General features: G+C 39.6%; 1 protein-coding gene across 1 annotated transcript in view; it reads right to left on the bottom strand.

Moving 5' to 3' along the window:
• kcnb1 (potassium voltage-gated channel, Shab-related subfamily, member 1) overlaps positions 1–18,687 on the bottom strand; it is a 41,182-nt gene extending 22,495 nt beyond the window's left edge. The window contains exons 1-2 of the mRNA XM_074667282.1: positions 18,291–18,687; positions 15,342–15,999 (exon numbers count right to left, since the gene is read on the bottom strand). Of these exons, the coding sequence (XP_074523383.1) occupies positions 15,342–15,953 (612 nt within the window). The 5' untranslated portion in view covers positions 15,954–15,999; positions 18,291–18,687. The remainder of the gene's footprint in view (positions 1–15,341; positions 16,000–18,290) is intronic.
• Positions 18,688–18,949: the final 262 nt, after the last annotated feature.

Genomic DNA, 18,949 nt, shown 5'->3' on the forward strand with positions numbered 1-18,949 from the left:
TTTTTCTTTTTTGTTAAAGATTAACAACTTAGAATGAAGTTAAATAAGATTATTTAAATTTTATTTATAATGAAATTAAAAGACATCATCATGTTGAAATGTTTTCAATTTCATATATTCAGCAACTTTTCTGGGTGTAAGATCCAAACAGCAGAGTGTTGCTGCCTTAGGGTGTTCTGCTTTTCCTTTGGAGCTATATTATTACTATCCACTTGATGTAAAAAACAATCAGTGTGAAGGGCAAGAGGGGAAAATGCAATCTTGAGAACCATCAGCTGATTTGATGCTTTGATGCTGTCTGGTCTGGTGCTGGATGATGAGCTTAATCAGGGATAAAGGTGTTAGAATGGACCCTTCTCCACGCATCCTTATGTATAGTCTATGATGGTTTGACTCTCTGACTCTAGACCAGGGGTCTGCAACCTTTATTTTAGCCTCAGCTCATGTGTATTAAAGTCATTCAGGAGCTACAAAGTCTGCTATATCTACTGTAAAGACTAAAAAGTTCTAAGCATACCTAATATCTAGTGAATAATTATCTAAACAAGAAGCTATTTGAATGTATGTAATTGTACATATGCTCTTGGTTTATTATCGTCAAAACATGTGTAAAAATGTTTTTAAAATTGAAATCATATTTTTTGTTTTGCTAATTCAGCAATTTCAACAATTATGCAAAAATATGGAGATTTAAAAAAAAAACTTGAGATGATTTTTTTTTCAAAAATGTCAAAATTTTGAAATTACAAAAATTTGCAAAAATTTCAAAGTTTTTGGAATACTTGAATTTGATAACATATTGACAATATCGCTCAACTCACATTTTTTGTGTTTGGCTAATGTTTTTCCACATATGAAGAATGTGGAAAAGTTTCAAATATTTGCAAAAATTACGAGCATTTTTGAATCATCAAAAATTTGTAAAATAAATAGATACATTAATAAAAATAAAAAGTTTTGAAATTTAAAAAATGTCCAAAAAAATTTAAATACTTGCAGAACTACAAAAATTAGAGTTCAAAAATTGCAAAAATTTCAGACAATTTTTAATTCTTTATTTAAGTAATATATTTTTTTAAAGCTACAAGGAGCCGCTGCAAAGGAGTCAAAGAGCCACGGGAGGCTCCAGAGCCACAGGTTTAAGACCCTTGCTCTAGACTATGCTGGACGAGGCCAGTTTATGCAGGTTGCTGATTTCCACCACTCCAATCAAAAAACCCTGTACCAGACCATATTTGAAAGTGGAAGTGTTGTTGTTTGAAGTCATGTTGAAAAAAAAGCATATACTCAATCCCTGGAGCCATCAGCTTGCCTGGTCATAGCAGTCTGCTGGTTTATGAAAGAAGGCCACTTCCGGTGGCAAACAGGAGTGCCAACATGTCCAAAATCAAAGTGAATGTGATGTAACACAGAGGCAGATGGCCTTTAGTTTAGCAAAAAAAATGCTGCTAGCAGCCTGCTAACTTGTTATGCAAACTCTGCTAACATTTTTGCCCAAATAACGACAGATGAAACAGACAAACCACCAATTCAAAGTAATATAGATCCACTGTGGCCCTAGAGCTGATTCAGTATTCGTTTTTGTTCCAGTGTTGACCAACAACTTCTTATTTTTAAGTCTTGGTGGCAGCAATTTGCTCCAGTGCTCTATAAAAGAATGAATAAAAAGTTACAGAGACAAGGGCTTGCTTGTTATAACCTCTGCAAAATTCAGAGCCTTTGCTTTGCCACCCCAGTCAAGAAAGTCGGTGAATAGCACAGTCAAAATGTGGCATGCACTGTCATGTGAGGCTTTGATTTTAACCTGGCATATAGTGGCAGTAGTGATATCATGTGAGTCCAGCACATGCACTCCTATGATTTATATTGATTTCCAGAAGAAACTTGAGCGATATCACGTGACCTGCTGAAGGAAACAGAGACGTGAATATTTGATTCACATCATGTGCTGGAATCTATTTTGCCCCAGTCACAGGCTTACAGCTCAGTCTCTGTAATTTTCTGACCTTATCATTTCAAACTCAGCAGTTATCTAGATCCCTCTATCCCTCTCTGTTCTTCTTTCTCCTTCACACTCCTCGGGCATCGTCCAGTTCAAACAGTGAAGTATCTTTAATCTCAGAACGCTTTAATCGGACAAGATATGTGCAAAAACTTTTCATGCATTTGGCAACTGTTTCTCTCATGACCAGTTATGTAATTCATAACACACATGTGTTTTTATCTTTAAACATATCCACTTGAATTAATTCTTCATCGCTAAACACAGCAAAATGGCTGGTTCACTTACTAAACCCGTTCTGCAGGAGTTAAACACACCCACAGTGCTCCTGTGCATGCTCAAAAACCTGAGATGACACTACAACTCATGAACTCTCCACTAGAAAATTCATGACGAGACTTGTAAAATGCTCACAAACACAACCCGACCACTCGAAAATCAGACCTCATCACATTAACAGTGAATGAGTGTTAAAATATGCAGCAGCAGGCTGAAGCAGCTATGAAAAGAGTCCCTCCAAAACTCCAGTCTGATATTAAACAATTAGTCACATTAAATGTCAGTGAAGTAAGCAGTTCATGACTGATTATCATAATTCTGCTGATCATTATGACTGGGTCTTTCTGTCCTCAGGCATGTGGCCTGTACTCCGGTGTTTCATCACAATAAACCCACGACACATCACAAAAAAATTACCGCCAGTGAGGTTATGTAACCACCTCTGTTCTCCAGTTTTGGCTTCAACATTCAGATACTCATTCTGGAAACCCTGAATAACCATTCTTTTTTATTCTTCAGCTGATTGGAGATGTTCCATTTTGTTGTTGTTGTTGTTGCTGCTGTTGTTGTGTATTTTCACCTGTCCCTGTTTGATAAGTTGTAGACTTTTATCATCCTCACCCTCTGATAAGAATACAATTCCCCCCAGTCACAGCAAAGCCTGACTAACTAATGAGTGTGTCTCCAGACCTGAAGTGAAATGTTTGCCAAGCTGCCAGCAGACAGAAAAACCCGCTGATACTGAGAATCCCATCACCTTTCCCTCTCTGTTACCATCAGGACAAACTTCTGCCACTGTTGTGTAATCCACACAGCAGACTGCAGACTGTGACAGTGAGAGCTAAGTGGGGAGGATTAGCAGGTTTTAGTGGACATCTGCACTCCACTGAGTGATTTCACTCAAAAATGCTTAAGCCTTAAGAAAAAAGGTGAACTCATGGTTTAATCTGCTGTTCTTGGTGTAATTACAAGACTGAAATAAGCAGGATTTCAAGGCAAACTGTTACCTATTCTTGATTTGGGTTAATGCTGGGGGTGGAATTATGGTTCTGAGCCGTGTAAACGGTCCTCGAGTTTCCACACTAAAAAACGTCAATCAAATGATCAGTAGCTGCATTTAGATGGATCCACAGAACGTTATCTCATACCTCTGATTAGGGTTCCATCCAATTTCACATGTTTGACATGAAACAACATGACTGGAAAAGATACAAACTGGTACAGCACAAGGCCTGGTTCAATGTATACCATACAAACCAACACAACAACTTGAGACGATGCAATGCAATAAGACAGGAAACAATACCACACTGAGTAACAAGACACAACTTAGTATCACTCAACTTGCCTTACCTGGCATGGCATGTCATGACACGACATGACACAATGCAACTTGACACAACAGGAGAGGACACAATACAAAACAATATGACACAGCACAACACGATATGGCTTCATTTGACTCGACTCAACTCGACTTGACTTGGCTCAGCTGGACTTGACTTGGCTAAACTTGACATCAAAATGATACAGCAGGACATGATAATACACAACACTACACACCATGACAGGTTGAGCTACACCAGTTGACAATACACCTCACGACACAATGACATACCATGGTTCTTACAGTATCTCATTTTCTTGTTCACAAGTGAAGGGGGAAAAGAAGAAAGAGATTGACAGATGGATCAGAATGGCGTGGGCAGGGATGCGGACACCATACTGGACCATTGGCTTTGTTTATAATATTCAAAGTTGAGGTCAACGTTTGGGTACACGCGTGAGTAAACAGAGTTCTTCCTGTTTACATGGTATCCCGATCAAACAGGCAATGTATGGGCAACATCCTGACGCATGGAAAACGTCATGACTGAGCGGCAACCTCTGGTCTAAGAATATGAGACAATGCAAAAGTGCTAAAATCTGCTGTTTCTCGAGTATTCACTCGAGGCTGGCTCCGGAAGTCCTGGAAGCCACATAAACACCAAGACAAAAAAAGTCGTTTTCAAAGCAGAAATGAACCTTTTTTACAGCCTGGTGCAAAAAAACGTGTCCTGTCTGAATCGTTAATTTTACTATCGGCACACACTGTAGGGGGGGTGAACTTTTTTCAAACTTGGCGGTTCAGAGGATATGAAGAACGCAAGCTCACCCAATCATAGGCCCAGCTCAGGGTCACGTGACCCACAGGTGCCCTATAACTGTACGCGAAGCCTTTGCCACTACCAATGTGGCTGCAGTAGCTGATGTGCTTCATTTTCCATTTCACAAATAGACAGGTGACATCAGGGCTTCGTCCATGTTTTATACAGTTTATAGTCATGACACAATGCGCGACATCTCCGCTTCGTCTTGCTGCGTCCATAGCAACAACAACAGTAGCAGCAGCAGCACAGCGGAGCCCTGCACTCAAAAGACCAAGATTCCTTGTGAACAGAACATGCACAGAACACAAATTAATGTTTCTTTCGATGGGCTTAACTGGATAGGTGTATGCATGACCAAATATTCAGGTTAGAAATGGAGTGGTGTTACCCTTGTGGTGTTTTTCGGGTTTTTAAAACCGGAACATGAGCGTATTCCAGTTTTTCAAAAGGGTAACGGCATGGCCCTTGCGCAACCGGGCTATTGCTAGTATTCTAAATATGAAAGGGCTACTGACCACATGTAAACATAGCCATTGTGGTAAAGAAGGAGCTGAGCCAGAAGGCAAGCCCCCCAATTTACTGGTCAATCTACATTCTAACCCTCACCTATGGTCATAAGCTGTTGGTAGTGACTGAAAATACAAGATTGCAAATACAAGCAGCTGAAAGAGCTTTTTAAGGTTTGGAGCTCAGACAATTGTGAGAGGCTCAAAGTAGAGCTGCTGCTCCTCTGTGTAAAGACGAGCCAGATGCATCTGTTGAGGAGTTCTCTGGGTTCGAATTCAGCCTGTGGCCTGTTTTCCACATGTCATTCCCTACCCTCACCCTGTTTCCTGCTTTATCCACTGTACTCTGCTATCTGATTAAAGAAATAAAAAGACCCAAATATACTTAAAAGAAGTACTCATCTTTCGTGCCTGGGTAATGTATTGCTATTGCAAGATTTCCGGATGATAATGTATTATTGTACTGATACTCTGTGCCACCTGTGAGAGTAAGAGTGTTTGCTAACGAAAATAACTTAACATAACAGTGATTCAGGCCCATATGCTTTCAGATTGTTTTATGCCCCACAAGTGACTTAAGTAGATGAAGACAATAATCCAAAAACATGCTATTTATCTTTCCAGTGTTATCTGGGTGAAACCCTGTACATTTGCAAAAATCTAACCGGAAACTACCAGAAAGCTTCCAATCTTCACCATATGTGGGGGGAAATATTTGCTGGATGCATTTATTTTGGAAAATAAACAGAATTTTGGCGCTGAAAACGGTTTGGCTGTGATCCGTGAATGAATTAGCAATTAGGACGCATGACAGGAAGGGAGCCATCTCTGTGTATTAAAAGATCATGATCATAATTTCTCAGCAGATACACAAATCCTCTGTGTGCTACCATCCATCTGGCCAAAAGTTAGGTCTCATTCTGGCTCACAACTTTTTCTGGACACATTGGAAATAACAAATTAGCTGCATGGATCAGAACAAGTCCCAAAAATGTGATCTTGTTAATGTCAGCTGGCGAAGTCAGCTGCCAAGAGAAGTCAACGAGGTTTATATTGTGAGCCTAAACAACAGCTCATCTCTGGGTGTTTCGGCCTGTTAGTTTCTGAATGTACAGGCTTTCAGTTATGTCACTGTCAAGTCTACTGTTCTACATGTTTGATGCATATAGTAAAAATGTGACATGTCTTTAATTACATTAATCTAAATAATGTTTTACTCTGAGTGCCCTGATGGGTTGTCAGTTCTTTCTAAGTCAGCTTGTTTGTAAAAAATGATGTGTTGCGCTTTATTAATACAGGCATTTTGTGATAGAGAAATCCTGTCTGTGAGTGTGTGTATGTCCCCTTAATCGTGCGGACCAAATAGGACAGACGTGAGAGCTGTTGATTAATACCCATTGCTCTTCCCTGTCAATAAATCCATATGCTAAGCACTACCGAAAAACGAAAGATCGACCACACCAGCTTTGAGATCAATTCATTCTGACCCCAACTTTCTGAGAGTGCAGTAGAGTTTTTTATAAGCAAGTTTGGATCTGTTCTCGGGGCAGGTAAGGATAAGCACTCAGGAGCTCTGCCATTGATGAGGAGACATTGTGACAAGCACTGAGAGCATCTGGCATGAAAGCAATCATCATGGTACTGGAGTACACACAATGATCCCAGCTTACTCTCCTCACAAACTCAGACATCACAGATAAATAACCTGGGGGGAGTCTGATGAGTTATTTACTCTTAATCCCATATCAAGCACAGATTTTGACCTTAGTGTCACATGGTCACCTGGTGCAGCTGGGGGAGTTACATGTGGTTCATGACTTTGTTACTGCTCTCTTTCCCTGCTGTGTTAGTACACTACAGGTCCCAAAGACAGACATGAAAATGGAAAAAAATGCACTTACTGTTGCAACAGACACTGTAAACTTAAAATAGCACTCTGTAGTCTGCAGTGCACTCTGCACTGGCACATTTATGTTTTGTTTTCCTCTGTATCAGTTGAAACAATCACATTTTTCTCAATCTTCACCAATTTTCCACAGTTTCATTGCTTATTGCCTGCATGTCCCCATGATGTTTTCTTACCCTCTTTAAAGCACTTTCTATTTCATCTGTGCTCAAAACGTTCTATAAATAAAGCAGTCTCACATTGCCCTTTCCTTAAACCCATGCACGAATAAAGCAGCTGATTTGGTTAAAGGTATGAAAGCATGTTTGAGGTAGCCCCTCACAGGTTTAACAGGCTTCTCAGTGACACATGCATGGATGTACATTTATGTTCTGTGGTCTTTATGTTCACGATCAAAGAACAGCAGCTGTAGCAGAGCACAGACTTCACCAAGTTAAATGTTGGATGATAACAAGAAATATGACTAAGGGCCTGAATTATTCATCAGTGTGCCCTGGAACTGTTATGAGTACTCAGTTTTAAGAAAGTATGATTGTACTCTATACTCTGCACATGGATGTGCACTGCTCATGTTTTGCCTCTTACTTTTTTAACCATGTTTAGAGTGAACCCATGCAAGGTAATGTTTGAGTTTTTGTTAATAATGCATATTTAGTTTTATAGTTATGCCCAAATGTCTCATTTTTTAAAATTTATTTCGGCATTCTCACTCTTTCTTTACCACTTAAGCCATCATAACAGCTTTACAGTAAGAACAATGATTTAAAACAATCTACATAATATAATCCTTTCATTGCTAACACAGAGCAAAATCATGCCAACTTGTATAGATTATATAAATTCTGATGACTATAAATTTTTGCACATGGTGTCGCTTGAGGCAAAATACATGTGAAATTTCCTGCAGATTTTCACAAACTAAAAATGATTAAAAATGGATATGAAATAATTGACTTAATTTATAATTATATTATGCTATATATTATGCTTTAGAAAATCCTTGTACATCAATGTTGGAAGGTAACCCCCCCCCCCCATCTGTACCCTCCCTGATCATTCATTCAGGACTGGACTTAAAATAACTACCTAATTAAAAATCTGATTGAGGAAGGAGCTCATACTGATAAAATCTATTTATTAATCTGACAGACAGCCTGCTGCTGAAACAGAGGGTAGAGATTACAGGTCAGATTAGTGTGATCTCATGTGATAAGCTTAACCTTTAACCTTAAAGATTAGATGTGGGGCCATATGATGTGAGAAAATATACTTTTTTTATATTGAGACAATATATTTGAGAAAAACAAGTATTACAGGATGTACTTTGACTAAACATTTCTTGATTTGGCTGTTTTGCTTATTTAAAGAGGGAGTTTCACACTATTTTTTTTTTACATTACATTACATTACATTACATGATTTACAGCTTTTACAGCTCCGAAAAACTTTGTTTTAGCTGCTGTCTCTTTAAGACTCCCACTCCAAATCCCCTTTCCCCCTTATTGACCAGCCCTCTGGAGGTGGTCTCATTGCAGTCCTAACCTGATTCAAAATCTTTTGAATAAATCAGAGATGGAGCTTCACAGTCTGAACCTGTGTGACTGTCTAGTCTTCCAGGCACCACTAATGCAGACTGAATGCTTTAGCCTCCACAGGAAGATTTATGGCATACAGTCAAAATATGTGGAAATAAAGGGATGTTTATGCGCTATAAAACAGGACAAGGGTCATGCAGCCTTGAATTGAAACAGGACACAACAATTTTCTGTCTGTTTTTTTTTTTTACAGCCTCTTTGTCATTGTTCGTTTGACTGGCAGTAACTTTGCAGCTGTCTCAGATGGTGATCAATTCTCGTCTTGCAATGCTTCATGTTTTTGATTCACATTGCAGACTGATTTATGAGTGGGAAGGTAGCCAAACTGCATTCATATGTCATCTTAAGTGTGACATGAGAGGAGAATAATTGGAATTTGTTGCCTGCCATCTGATGCACAATACCACTGACAGAAGAGGAATTGGTAATTCCCCATTTTTGCATGGAGAAAGGACAAAAATGACAGCAATATTCATGTTAGGCTCGGATCTCTCCTTGAAACTGGTTAAAAATGAACCCATGTTTTTGCCAGCCATGAAGGTTGATCTGAAACTGTAGGTAAAAACTGTTTCAAATTTGATCATCAATAGATTTGCCTGGTGTTTCAGTAATGGATGCATTGGGAGAGGTAGAAAGTTTTAAGGTATTTTCTAAATTAAGATGTTTTATTATGATTTATTCTTACTATCTGGAGCTACTGTCAGTTCTTTTATAACCAGTCTCAGGAACCATCAGCAAGCCTTTAACAATTATACAGCCTTTTGGATTAATAAACTTTTCAGCTTCCCTGAAGCCAGTGATCTGTGAAAACCAACCTCCAGCAAGGTTTTTCCTTTTCTGCTTTATCTACATAACGTTTGACAACAACTCATTTGAATCAAAAGCTAGATTTAATCTTTCAGTTATAGTCTGCAAAATAAAAAAGCCACCATTTCTATTTTACACCATCCACTGAAGAGTTTGCATACACATCTTTCATGAGTCTCAGTTTCACCACGAAAAGATTCACAAAGGCTTTTTTCTGGAAAACTTCAAATGTAGAAATCTGAAAATAAAACAAAGAGTCTTATTGTGATTTGCTTGCAATTAAATGGCTCAACTTTGTCTGGTCTGTCCTCCAGTAAAGATGTTCAAAAATCATGTTTTTTATTGAATGATACCAGAAAAAAAACTTCCAAATTCTAGCCCCTAGGGTACAGAAGCTAAAATTGGTCACAGCACAAACAGAGAAGAACATTAGCTCTTTAAATGACCGCTTTAAGACCCTAATTGTGCAGTAACAAACTGTGTTACTATCTGATATTATAAATAAATTAAACTAGGCACATGTAGGATGTTGTTACACAAATCCTGCTGCAGGTGAAGAAAAGTATTTTCTTGGCGCCACTTTGCCAGTGGTCGCGCACAATCTTATTTTATGGTGACTCAAATCTGATTTGAGCGAGACACAGACAATGCCATGGCTGAATAAGAAAGAAAACAGAGAGGGAAGCTTCAAATTGGGCCTGGAGTCTCCTGGAAAATAATTAATGTGACATTTCCCTGACATTTAGTCGGAGGTATAGTGGCGGAGCCCAAAGATGGGGAGGAAGGAAGTAGAGATATGAAGACAGGGAATAAAAGGATGACAGGAAGGACAGCAGAAAGAGTGCAGGCGGCGACACAGGACTTCCCCCTGAACATCTTGGCAAATATTGCATTCATGACTTGTGCTCCCTTGTGTTCCTCTGTGCAGACATTGGAATACAGTAACAAAGTAAAAGTGCTCTCTCTCTCACACACAGAAACACAAATAGACCTCCTTAAATGTTCAGTACCCGCCACTTCAGAGATGACAAAATTATACTTTTGTTGCTTGGTAACCGTTTGTTTTGTGCTCATATCTACCATTTGCCATCTGTTTATGGGCTGTTACACATACATTTCCAGTCCTGACCTGGGACAGGAGTACACAGAGCTGATGAGCTAAGACTGTGGTTAAAGCTGGACCACTTGACAAGCCCACAGTGTGTTCCAGTCTATTAAAAAGGCCTAGATGATACATCAGCCTCTATCAAAGCTCTTAGTTGTTTGGTCTGTGGTATCACTTTGCCCTTTTAAACTAATTGATAAACTCGGCTTGTTGTTGTGTCAAGGTCGCTTTTGTTTTGGCACATCAGCCTACCGTGTAGTCTTATTACGATGCCAAATTACAAGATGATGGTCCTTTATTCTTTAGCTCTAATCACTGCATCCCCTTATCAGTTGGTGTCTAATAAGAGCTACAGTATATAATTGCAGAAACACTGCGCATGCACACTTTGCTGTGTCATTTCTCAAAGCAAAAAGATGCTATCTGGGTTAAAAGCTTCCAAACTTCTGCAGAGATCTTTTGATAAATTGAAGGTATCAGTGTGTGTTAATGGAGCCAGCAGAGTATGGTTGACTCTGAGTGGTCAGCTCCTTTTTATAGGCTACAGCACTTTCTTAGCTCTAACACAATAAACATTGATTTTACATCCCTTTGATTCCCATGAAAAGACATTTCACTGACAGACTCGCAGCTCTCATCTCAGTCTGTTTGTGGAGAAGCGCAAACAGAACTCATAAATCCTCTCTGCAAAGCTTTACACAGCAAAAAAAAAAAAAAAAACCTGCTAAAAGTTTCATTTCCTGTACGATTCCAAAACAAGACATTCAGCTTCTCTTAAAAACACTGTCAGAGAAAATAGCATCCTCTTTGATCCCCTCAATCCAGTGTAGGAGATTGTGATCAAAGGCTAAAAATGTTTAACACCGCTGCGGTCGACCAGGTTGTGGTTGCAGGTGTGGCTCTCTGAAAGGACCACTGAAGACCTACTCTGTATGCATACCTGATTAAAGTCAGCACCCTCAGGCGCAGCCTTCGGATAAGGGAATAATGAGCAGTGCAAAGGGGACTCTGGATGTTACTCTGCACAAAAACAAAAACTGATTTTGACCTTGATTGGGAAAGTTTTTATTCAGTTCATGTCATTGATTTCACTGTGTTAATTGAAACTGAGATGAAAAAAGGACTATGAGATGACAAGAAAAATAAATACTGTTCAACTTAACCATTGCACCTTGCACGGCAGATTAGGGCCACACACAAATTGAAATAAATAGATAGATAAACTAATGATAAGATAACAAGAATGTGATGGTAATGTCAGAGAAAAAAGTCTGATTCAAGTCTTAAAATTCAAGTTTAAATTCAAAATAAAGTAGTGAGTTTTTGTATTTTTATTTCAGTGTTTTTAGTTTAACTTCTAAGTACCTTCCTGGCCATGGGAATCCTCCCTGGTGGTGACTTTTTTACTCATAACAGTGTGGTAATGTAACATTAGTATAAAAAAAATGTTAACATGTTATCACATTGATGAAGACAAAGGAAAAAATAAAATTGTTTATATTTCTGCTGCTAATGGCTGCATGATTAGATTTAAATGTAAACAGAGCTCCAGCCGTTGCCTCTATGTTTGGTTGCAGCATCTGCAGGCACTCAGCACAAACAGGAAACAAAGAAATTCTGGCCCACAATTCATTCAAATAATCAGTGTAGAAAACTAACAACAACACGGCTTTGGTTTTAGCAGCTGTGGGGCTGTCACTGCTCATAGAGCTTGGTCTGCATGCTTCCCATGCTCTATTTGTTTTTCAAAATATTCACAGTAATGACATGTCACAAACATCTAATTATCAAGAGTTGCCCCCTTAGAATAGATTCATCCAAGCGATTCGAACACTCGGTAATAACTTCTGACTTGTTTTTGTGAACTTAGAGATAATGTAATATCTCAGCCTCCAGCAGAATATCTCATATTCAATTGGCTCACGGTGAAGCAGGGCGGGGCCATCACAGGCACAAACTTACAGCATGCAAAAAGAAATGGAATAACTTCAAGCCTCTGATGTTAATTTCATTGTGTAAGCAAAGGGCAGTCGTTGCAATGGATTTCTTTGTGTGTGACAGGTGCCTTTAGTGTACATGTGTGCAGCAGCATATCCGTGTGTGTTTGACAGTGCAGAAGTAAGGGGCATATGGACATGCTGTAAACCAAGAGTTAATGACCTATTAATGGACTTTTATTGCAAGCCGAATAAAAAAGCATAACGGAGGATAAATATAATGAACCTTGTGTCATATTTTAAAGAAAGTTAATAGCAATGCAAGAAGAGAGCTGCTTTCACTTTAACCAAACTCATGTGAGAGCTTAGACACTCTTTGAACAACAGTAATGGCAGATAATAACTCACACATCCCACACTGATAACTCACATTCTCTGGCCTTCTCTGTTATTTTCACTCTTTACTTACTGTTCCAACCTTGGAGCTATCAAAACATAAGCAAACACTGAAGCACAACACATGAAGGCGTCCTCAGTGACCCATTTAGTGCAACCTGAAATGTCTTCTAAAATGTGTTAGTAGGTCTGAAAAGTACATAGTGCATTTTTATTTGAGCTCTTATTTTGTTCATGTGATGTTGAATATTCATGTTAAGTGACCATATTGTTTATACTGAATACAATCTAAAATAATATAATGGTTGTGTTCTTGTGCACAAACATTTTCCCTAATTGTAACTTAAAGAGGGAGCACTGTGCTTTCCTACAGTATATTTTAAACATGGATATAAAGTAACCATGCAGGATGTCCATACTGAACTATTTTTAAACATAAATGTTCATATGTTGTGGAAATGCATTAGTCCATCTGTACTGCTTAGAACAGTCTGTTCTAAAATAAACACAAAATCTTTAAGAGACTTGCTGAAAGAATAAAGTCACCGCATATGGATTTCCTAACACTTGAGAGCGGCACTTAAACACCAAGGTGTGCCCCCAACAGGCAACCAGAAGGCTGTCCTATCAGAGGGATGGGGGTTTGTGGAGTGGGGAGCCTTAAAGAGACAGCCAGTAAAACAAACCATTTCAGGCAGAGGCTGAAATGAAGCTTTTCTGACCACCAGAGTGAGAAAAATAAAGATTTATCATGTTAGCTGTAAACAAGGGTACCACACAGACAGTATAAAGCCTAGATAGAAACAGTACCCCCTCTTTAAGTAATCTAAATAACTATAACTACACAGACAAACTACTTGGTTATTTAAACTTATAAAGTATCTCCAGCAGAGGCAGCAGTGATTCATGTGAATTAATGCCACGAAGATACAAGTCTTGAAACACAATCAGTCACAAATGTTTGTTGTTACAAGGATTTGAGAATCAGTTTGTTTAAGGTGTTTAATTAATAGTGCACTTGATTAACTGTACTGCTAGAGTAAGCCCACAATAATAAATTGCTATTAATCAAAATAAATGCACCTCGATTCAAGTGTGAGGTTGGGGTGACTGAGGCTATGAGTAGCAGAGTGTGTGCAGCATTGATGTTTCAGGGATCAATAAGGGGGAAAGGCTGTATTTATGGACAGTCTTGTTGTAAGAGAATGGGCTGTGATTGGATTGTGAGTGATTGGAAACAATGATTCAACGGTTATTCAGCCTGTCAGCTGATTATGGCTTGGGCATAAGACTTCTGTGTCCTGCATGACCGAATGTGGAGCTTCATTTTAGAGCTTCTTCAAACAGCCCTCTTCCCCACACTTGTCCTCATTATCTTCCATTTTTTGCAACACAATGTCGCCAAACACGCCCTCTCTTCACCAGGATAAGCCCTCAGCAATTACAACCAATAGCATCATCAACTTATTGATAATGTACATTACTAGTGGTGGACTGATTGGTTTGTCAGGGCTGATAATGATACAGCTCATCAGAAGTTCATGAAACCGATTTAGGAGCTGCAATAAACTTCCCTGCAAAATAAGGAATTTGGATTTTTACCCTCTCAAACAATTAACACTTTATGAATGGCACTTCTTGTAAATTCACCAAGAGGCAACCTCCAGAAGATCCAAGAAAATGAGACAATGCGGAGGTGCTCAAATCTGCTGTTTCTAAAGTGCCCTCTTGAGGCTGGCTCCAGAAATACCAGAAGTCACATACACACCCAGCCTAGATAAGCCATTTTCAAAGCAGAAATAAACCTGTTTACAGCCTGGTTCAAAAAAACATCTTCTGTCTGAATCACTGATTTTACTATCGGCACACACTGTGCTGGGGGTGAATTTTTTTCTAACTCGGCGGTTCAGAAGATATTATGATCCCGAGTTCGCCCAATCAGAGTCACAGCTCAGGTCACATGACTGAGGGGTGCCCTGTAGCTGTACTCAAAGCCCTTGTCACTTCCAATATGGCTGAGATGGCCGATATGCTTCAAATTATATTTAAGGAATGGACAGGTGACGTCAGGAAGAACACATCAATAATTAATTAATTATACATTCTATGACATTCACCCAATCATCTGACATCTGGCCAATCAGATTGTGTTGTGGGTGGGACCTTAGGCGAGACAAAGTGCTGAGTGAAAACAGACACAGCGGGGAAAACAAACCTGTAGTTGAGCCAAAGTAGCACACATTTTGATTTATCAACTTCATCGCTGAAATGTAGAAGACAACACTGATACAAATAATTGGCCTCATAAGAAACACCAGCCAACAATAGGTCAACCTCTAATATGGTTCAATAGCAGCTGATTAGCATGATGCTATGTTTACAACAGACTGTTTTGAACAGTTTACAGACATGTTTAGGGATTTCTGTGATATGATTATGTTGCTGTTCGACAATGTGCACATTTAGTATGAACATCCAGCATTGTTATTTTAGTGCAATACCCCTCTTTAAGCTTTCCATCAATCAACTGATGGAGTGACAAAGGTATTAATACATGCAAATCTTTCTCTAATAATTGTACTGCTCACATGTTCAAGACTCCATCCTGCAATAACTAACACACTGATGTTAGTCCACACGCAACAGCCAGTCACCTACCTTTGCTGCAACAGATGAGCTTGGCTTTTCCAGAAGGTCCCACAGCTTCTTTCGTTTCTCTGCACAGCAAGTGTTGTCAAATTCTTCTCCTTCTCTGTCTTTCAGATTGTCTGCCTCTCTTTTGAGCTCCTCGTTCATTTGTTCCTTTTTCTGGTGGTACCTTGCCTGACAACAAGACTCCAGGTAGATCTCATCGATGCCCCAGTAGTCGAGCTCTTGACTGAACGACAAAGCGCACATTTCCTCCATCATGTGCAGCTTACCCGTGCGGTAGAAGTTCAGAATTGATGTGAACGCCCCTGGGTGTCTGTCAAAGAAGTACTCATTCTCCTCCAGGTTGTAGTCATCGCACACTTCCATCAGAGATTCATGGGTGTTGCAATCTCTCAACTTTCCTAAACGTGTTCGTGGTAGTCTGTCTAACGTTCGCCACAGGACTTCATGTGGGAGACCCCCTACATTCAGCCTCACTCTGCGGAAACACGATTTGCTGCGCAGGATGTCCACCGGCTCAGGTGGCAGTGAGGAAGTGGAGCGGGAGGCAGCTTTGCTCATTTCAGTCAAGGATTTCTCCATGGTGACTTTAGGCTCGAGGAGCAGTGAGGCGAACATTTTGGCTGTTGTGTGCAGCTGCTCCTCTTACTTGAAATCAGTGGATCTGTAGAGTTAAAAGAAAATATTGAAATCTTTGCATCAGCTGATATTCAAGTCTCCAACATCAAAAATGCTCTGGGCCATGGTTTCTAACCTTAGTCTTCAGGGGGTCAGTGTTCAACAGAGAGTTGATATTTTGGTCAAAGTTTTTCTAATTCTTGTTTTTCATCTTATGATATGTAATTTTAGTTGATTGCATGTCTTTAAGACACTTAAAAAAACACTGCAATGAAAAAAATCCAGAGAGTATTCTGGCAAAAGTTGAAATGTTTAAAAAGAAAGAAAAGATGAAAGACAAAAAAATAAAGATAGGGAAAAGGAAAAGTAGAAAAAAGAAAGAAAGAAAAATAACTTTAGGGGACCAAAGGGATTTAAACTTCTATCCCATCATCTGTTTAAACCAGAAAAGGTTTTTTCTTGAATCAAGCTTTCCATGCCTCAGAGTCTTAAGATGACTCACAACTATGACAAAATATCCCACCTCAAGTTTAAAAACATGAACCACCAGAAAGCTGCTGGAGACCTGAAAACAATGTCTTTTGATTAATAAGACCCGTAGTAGAGAAATATGACACAAAATGCCTCATTCCACCATTTGACATATTTCAACTGTCTGTTATTACATGATCTGGTATTATTTTTTTCTTTTTTTTTCCCAACTGAACAATCAATCTAGCCTTGGATTGGTGCTCTTGTGATGACTCACACATGACGTACAAAAATTCAACAAAGGGTAAATAATGGAACCCAGACTTAATGATACACTGTCACCAACTGAACCACACTGAATTCTCCACGCCTTTCACCAAAGAATCTCTTCAGACCTGACTATACTGAAAACCCAGAATGGATCTGTAAGTTCCTGAAGACAAAGAGCTGAATGCCACTGTTTTTTGAAACGATCGTAGGCGTTGAATTTTAGGTGTGATAAATTTAATCAGTGGCTGTTGTCACATAATCTGTTGTGTCATCTTCTTGAATTACCTCCTGAATCGACAATAAACATACCCTCACATTGTGGGTTTTGGAGATGACTCATACCAGAGTCCTCAGAATCGTACATTTCTGTCCAGGGTTAAATGGAAAAATAATTTGGATTTATGACTAATATATGGGTGTACTGGTGCCATCAACAAACAGAAAGACACATACTTGACACAGCAATGTCACATCAAAACACCAACGTCAAACTGACACTTGTGTTTCAGAAATACCCTCTGATGGTAACTGTTTTATCAAAATTTCAAACAGCAGATTGGAGGAAATAAAAAAATAATGACGTAGTGAAATTAATAATTTCTTTCTAATTAGAGAAGCTGCTATTCCTGCATGCCTCACGTGGCCCAGGCAGCTCAGAGAGAAGGAAATAAACAAGCATGATCTTCTTGCTAGATGTTTTTTGGACAGAGTTGATCAGTCCAAGAATTCAAGGTATGCCCACGAGACCCTGATGAATAGCAGAGGATTTTGTGGTTGAAAGGGCAGAACTCCACCACTGTAATGATTGTGGTCCAATCTGAGCGCTGTCCACTCTAATGGTGCTGAAACACCAGGAAGTGCTGCTCACTCCCTCAGCTCCCCAAGGGAGGCAGGCTGAAAATAAATAACCCACATCTTCCCCTTACAAAGTGTCAAACAATTTTGGACCTGCTTGTGGCTGCAGACGTGGTGAGAGCTGCATGTTTCTTTTTTTAATTCTCTCTTTTCATTTTGTTTACATTTTGGGAGCCAAAAAAAACACCCCAGGCCTGCAGATGTGATCATTGATCACTGTCACATAAAGTTTCAGACACTTCAAAAACACAAGCAGGTCTATTTTTTTGTATCTGAACATGCAGAACAAAGCACTTGCAGAATAAAAGCACGAACAAGGAATGTGGAAGGAGCACATGCAGTAACAGACTGCAGAGAAGCAAAATCCATCTGTGTCAATTTGAAAAAGCCTCCACCCTCCTGTTTTATTAAAGTCAATGCTTCAGTAAAATAATACAGCAGACTTATAACGACCGCACATCTACCTGTGCACACTGTGCTTTTAAGCTGAGTATGATCTGAGCTCAGAATGAGGTTCAATCATCTGCAACTGCACTGTTGTTGATGCAAATCCACCATCGTTAGGCAATTCTCTCGTCAAAGGCTGCCTGCTCCATAATGGTGCGGTTTAAACGCCGAGTGGTGCAACATAACACTGATTTCTAGCACAGTATGTTTACATATGATCAAGAGTGTACAGATAGAAATAAGCTTTCAAAAAATACCGTAGAGAGTTGTTGTGATCATGAAACCAGCACGTACCGTTCTGTGAACAATCAATCCGCAGGCAGGCACACACGGAGATGAAGCAGAAGCATTAAAAAGGAAAAAAGAAAAAACAAAAAGCAGGCGCCGTAATTGGTTTACTATTGCCAGGGTCTAACCCAATCCATGTCCCCTTCTTCTGCCTCCGACATGGCAGAGATACCTTCAACACGATCTACTGCCCAGCAGCCGGCTTCCTGCTCCGCATTTCGCGCCGCTGCTTCGCCCAGAAGATCAACAAGTACGCCGGACAGACTACCTGTGCTCCCCGGTCAGCTGTGTGAGGAGGCGCCGTATCTCTCTGAAGGTGGATCCATGGCAGCTCCAGCAGCTCTCCTCCACAGCTCATTAACTCCTTCAGCGCCGAGACTCCACGCCTGACTCCATCACTGAGCAGACTCAAGCAGCAGCACTGCTGTTGTGTTCAGGCAGGGCTGTTTGTTCAGCATGATGTAATGAAAGAGCTCAAGAAAAGATGGGTTCATGTCCTGTATACTGTGTATGTTTTCGTGTTATGTGATCTAAGGCACAGCCAAGAACATGAGTGAAAATCAGCGACGTTAGCTTTTATTCAGAGAAAAAAAAGATTTGTACAATCTTTTTTTCTTCCTGTTGAAACATTGTTTTTCACTTCTGTACTCAAGATCACAATTTGG

This window comes from Halichoeres trimaculatus, unplaced genomic scaffold (assembly GCF_033239565.1).
Source record: "Halichoeres trimaculatus isolate MK-OKI-2021-1 unplaced genomic scaffold, fHalTri1.1 fHalTri1_scaffold_1, whole genome shotgun sequence".
NCBI classification, from domain to species: Eukaryota; Metazoa; Chordata; class Actinopteri; order Labriformes; family Labridae; genus Halichoeres; species Halichoeres trimaculatus.